We start from the raw sequence: 3617 nt of genomic DNA, 5'->3' as shown, positions 1-3617 counted from the left end.
CCATTTACGGCCAAAAACGATGGAAAGTTTACCCCAGGTGGCTGCTAACACGGCCATTGGGAGAAGGAAACCGGCAGCAAGCCAGCCGATCTGGTCGAACGAATGGAACTCGTTCCCCACAACGGTGACGATGGTGGTAATGATGGTGGAGTCGAGAGCCGTGAGGAAAAGACAGAGGACAGATGCAAGTACAGAGAGGTAGAGTGGAACGCCAGTGAGGTACTGGTCTTGGGCCGTTGTTCCGTCGCCGGCATCAGCTTCGTAGTACTTGCGAATAAGAGCATCAGGCAAGCTGGTGGAGTCAGACGAGTCTCCTACGGTAGGGAAGATGGGATTACGCTCAACACTGGAGGCAATCGTCTCAGGAATTGAATTCGACATTAGTGTGGAGTATCTAAGACTTTATCTTAAGTGTAAAAAGGGGAAAAAATGGTAAAATATAATATAAAGAAAGCGTCTGTAGAAATAAACAAATGGTTCAAGTAACTTAGCAATATGGCATAATCCAATATATATATATATATATATATTTTTGCAAAATTTGCCACCCGGTGCTGTTATGGAGCTCCCTAACAAAAGCTTGCATTTCTAGCTAGTCGCTATTTGGATACACTTACATCTTATTTAGTCCGATGCAATATATGACTGAACACACTCACGCGGCTGGGGCTTAGCATAGTTTCGGAGGCTTACATGCAACACTACATAGAATGCCTTCCTAATCGGGGAATGCCGTACGCCATATCGAGCGCCACATATCATAAATCATATGTCGTGATAAAATAAACCCTGGTATGAGATAAATATAGCTCGTTACCCGCCTCAGCAAATGACAAATTCCAAAGTAGCTTTTGTGCGAAGTACGGCTTCTATCCACGGGGCTCAGCCGAGTGTATGCCTGCATGCGAGTGAATCGCTAAATATGCATTAAAGGCTTTTTTTCCTCGCCATGGGCTGGCGCTAGAGTGCGGACTTAACCTGGGTGCGGCATGACAGAAGACGCACCCGTCGGAGGTGTTATTCTAACCAACCATTTGCCACCCTAAAATATAAATAAAGACTATGGGGGAAAAGCGAGGCACAAAGCGATACGTACCAACAACATACGAGGATATACAACCTACGTGACTTTCGACAGAGGTAGCATGAATTGCAAATTAAACCTAGAGAGGTATGTAGTTCTCCTCTGGGATATAACAGAGGTAGCATAACTTCGAGGGCAATATTTTTCAGTTTTAGGCCTAGTGATAACTGCATGCGTGGAAATAGGGCTTGATATTGAGGAAATTTGTAACGTCAACACTGGTAGCTTAAAACTTGTAATTAAAGTTAAATCATAAAAAGTAATTTTTCTCAGGCCCATACTTCAACATAAAGAATGTAACCACTTCTATGGTACCGAAGAACCAACATCACTATTACTCGATTTGGATCAAGTGTGATTAGAGGATCCAATAACTCGGGGTAGTCAGTATGCAACCCCTGGTGTATTGCACACTCCCAGATCCCTCTGCGGGCATGTCACACGGACCGACAGACTCATTAATTAACCGGATGTCCGTCCGCTTCCGATGCCGGGCACATTTATAAGCAGCGAACCGCAGCGCCAGCTTCTCTGCATGAAAAAGAAATCACACACGAGGCGCAGACCTGATAAACAGAGTTTGCCGCTGGCTATTTAAACAGCCATCTCTTCTATTCCCCCCAGAGTTGTGTGATGTTGCCAAGGTATATCGGCCGCCAATATCCAAGGTTACCGTATCATCGCACAATCAGATCTCACAACATGTCTGTAGACACTTCCACCACTGCAACCGTCGGCACCCAGCTCAGCGAGAAGGCCGCACTCGAAGCGACCAAGCCTGAGCGCAGGAGCATCACCTTCTGGGATTCCCAGAAGATCTGGGTTAATTCCTGGAAGAAGGACTCGTTGCTTGCTTCGCAAAACGAACTTCTCCACGAAACGCTAGGCAGGGGCGAATACGCCACGGTGGACGCCTCTCCAAACCCCACCGCCACCGTTAACTTCCAGTTGCAAAACATCTCAAGGCCAGGCATCACGGTGCAGTCCCAGACGGTTCCGATCACGCTCTATAACAAACCGGGCTACATCAACGAGGTCTACCTTGAAAACCAAACCGATCTGAACGCTGCTACCAACGTGGTCATGCTCCACGGTTACGGTGCTGGGTTGGGTCACTACCACCGCAACTTCAAGAACCTTGTGGAAAACAACGGAAACATCAAGGTTCACGCCTTAGATTTGCTCGGCTGCGGTGGATCATCCAGCCCTGCTATCCAGCTTTCCACCAAGTACGTTTATCCGCCATCGGTGGAGGTCACGATCCCAAAGCTGGAGTCGGTTCTCGACCAGGCAACCTTTAGACTTGGGTTTGAGACACCCGAAAAGGCACAGAGATATGCTGAAGGCACCAAGGCGGTAGTTTCGGACATTGAAAACTACTACGTCGAATCGCTTGAACTGTGGAGAAAGCAGCAAAAGTTGGAGTCGTTCGTGCTCTTTGGCCACTCGTACGGTGGCTACATGGCCTCTTGTTACGCCCACAAGTACCCAAACCGGATTGAGAAGTTAGTGCTTCTTTCGCCGGTCGGGGTTGAGCGCAACGCACTCTCTATCCACAACCCAAACTTGTTTTCCGAGGCAAGAGTGCCGCTGGCCGATCCAACCTCGTACGACTACATTGGCAGATTCGGCAACGGGCTCCCCTCCTGGTTTGTGTCTGCTTGGAACTGCAATTTTGCCCTCCTCGGAGTGATCCGATCTCTCTCGGTGGCGGCTCCAAAGGTCTTGTCGTTGTACACTTTGAACCGATTCCGCCAGCCGGACAGTGTCACTGATTCCGACGCCTACAACCGCCTGTTGGGATATTTGACCCAGTACTGTTATAATTTGTACAAGAGCCGCAGTACGTCCGAGACCGCCATCACCAAGATCTTGAGTGGGAGCATAATGGCTAAGTGGCCGTTGATGGATCGAGTGGAGCAGTACCGGGCCATTAAGAAGCCGATCTACTGGTTCTATGGGACGGACGACTGGATGAACAGAGAAGCTGGGGCCTCATTATCGTCGAAGATTGGCAAAAACAGTGAGGTGTACACGGTGGACCTGGCTGGACACAACTTGCACATGGACAATCCAGACTTGTTTAACAAGATCGTCAACAGGATTCTCAAATAAGGGGATTTCTTTGAAAGGGGTTGTCTCAAGTGTTATTGCCAGACCACTGGTAGGTTCCGTCCCAGCTGTAGCTTTTACGGCCTCATGTATATAGAGTGCGGATCCCGCCTCATGGTTATGAATATGATTTTACTTAGTTGATTGCCCGTGTTGGGGAGTGTGTACATAATGAGACTACAAGCTTTCATCATAGCATACAGGGGGAGACCGACTTCTCGCAGCCTCATTTATGCGTATACACCAAGAGGGTATGACTCATCTCTGGCCTATAATTAGTACTTAACGTGTATAGAATAAAGCGTCTATATACAGGCAGCGCTTACGAGGCGTTGGTCTGGGAGGTTTTGTTGGCCTGCTCGATCAAACTGATTGGCGCATCCATTTCTTCCAAGTGAAGCTCAATCATACGGATCTTGTC

At 48.2% G+C, this 3617-nt stretch overlaps 2 protein-coding genes across 2 annotated transcripts; one reads left to right on the top strand and one right to left on the bottom strand.

The window, feature by feature from the left end:
* Positions 1-18: 18 nt before the first annotated feature.
* BABINDRAFT_9766 (uncharacterized protein) lies at positions 19-381 on the bottom strand (the record flags this gene model as incomplete). The annotated part of the gene is made up of 1 exon (XM_019133013.1): positions 19-381. A coding segment is annotated over one exon (363 nt), but the record flags the coding sequence as incomplete, so codon positions are not given.
* A 1405-nt stretch (positions 382-1786) lies between these two features.
* BABINDRAFT_168739 (uncharacterized protein) lies at positions 1787-3199 on the top strand (the record flags this gene model as incomplete). The annotated part of the gene is made up of 1 exon (XM_019130605.1): positions 1787-3199. The coding sequence occupies one exon, from the start codon at positions 1787-1789 to the stop codon at positions 3197-3199; it is 1413 nt and encodes a 470-aa protein (XP_018983104.1).
* Positions 3200-3617: the final 418 nt, after the last annotated feature.

Source organism: Babjeviella inositovora, assembly GCF_001661335.1.
Source record: "Babjeviella inositovora NRRL Y-12698 unplaced genomic scaffold BABINscaffold_13, whole genome shotgun sequence".
Lineage (NCBI taxonomy): Eukaryota > Fungi > Ascomycota > Pichiomycetes > Serinales > Babjeviella > Babjeviella inositovora.
The sequence above is the reverse complement of the archived record's forward strand: the minus strand, read 5'-3'. Positions and strand labels throughout refer to the sequence as shown.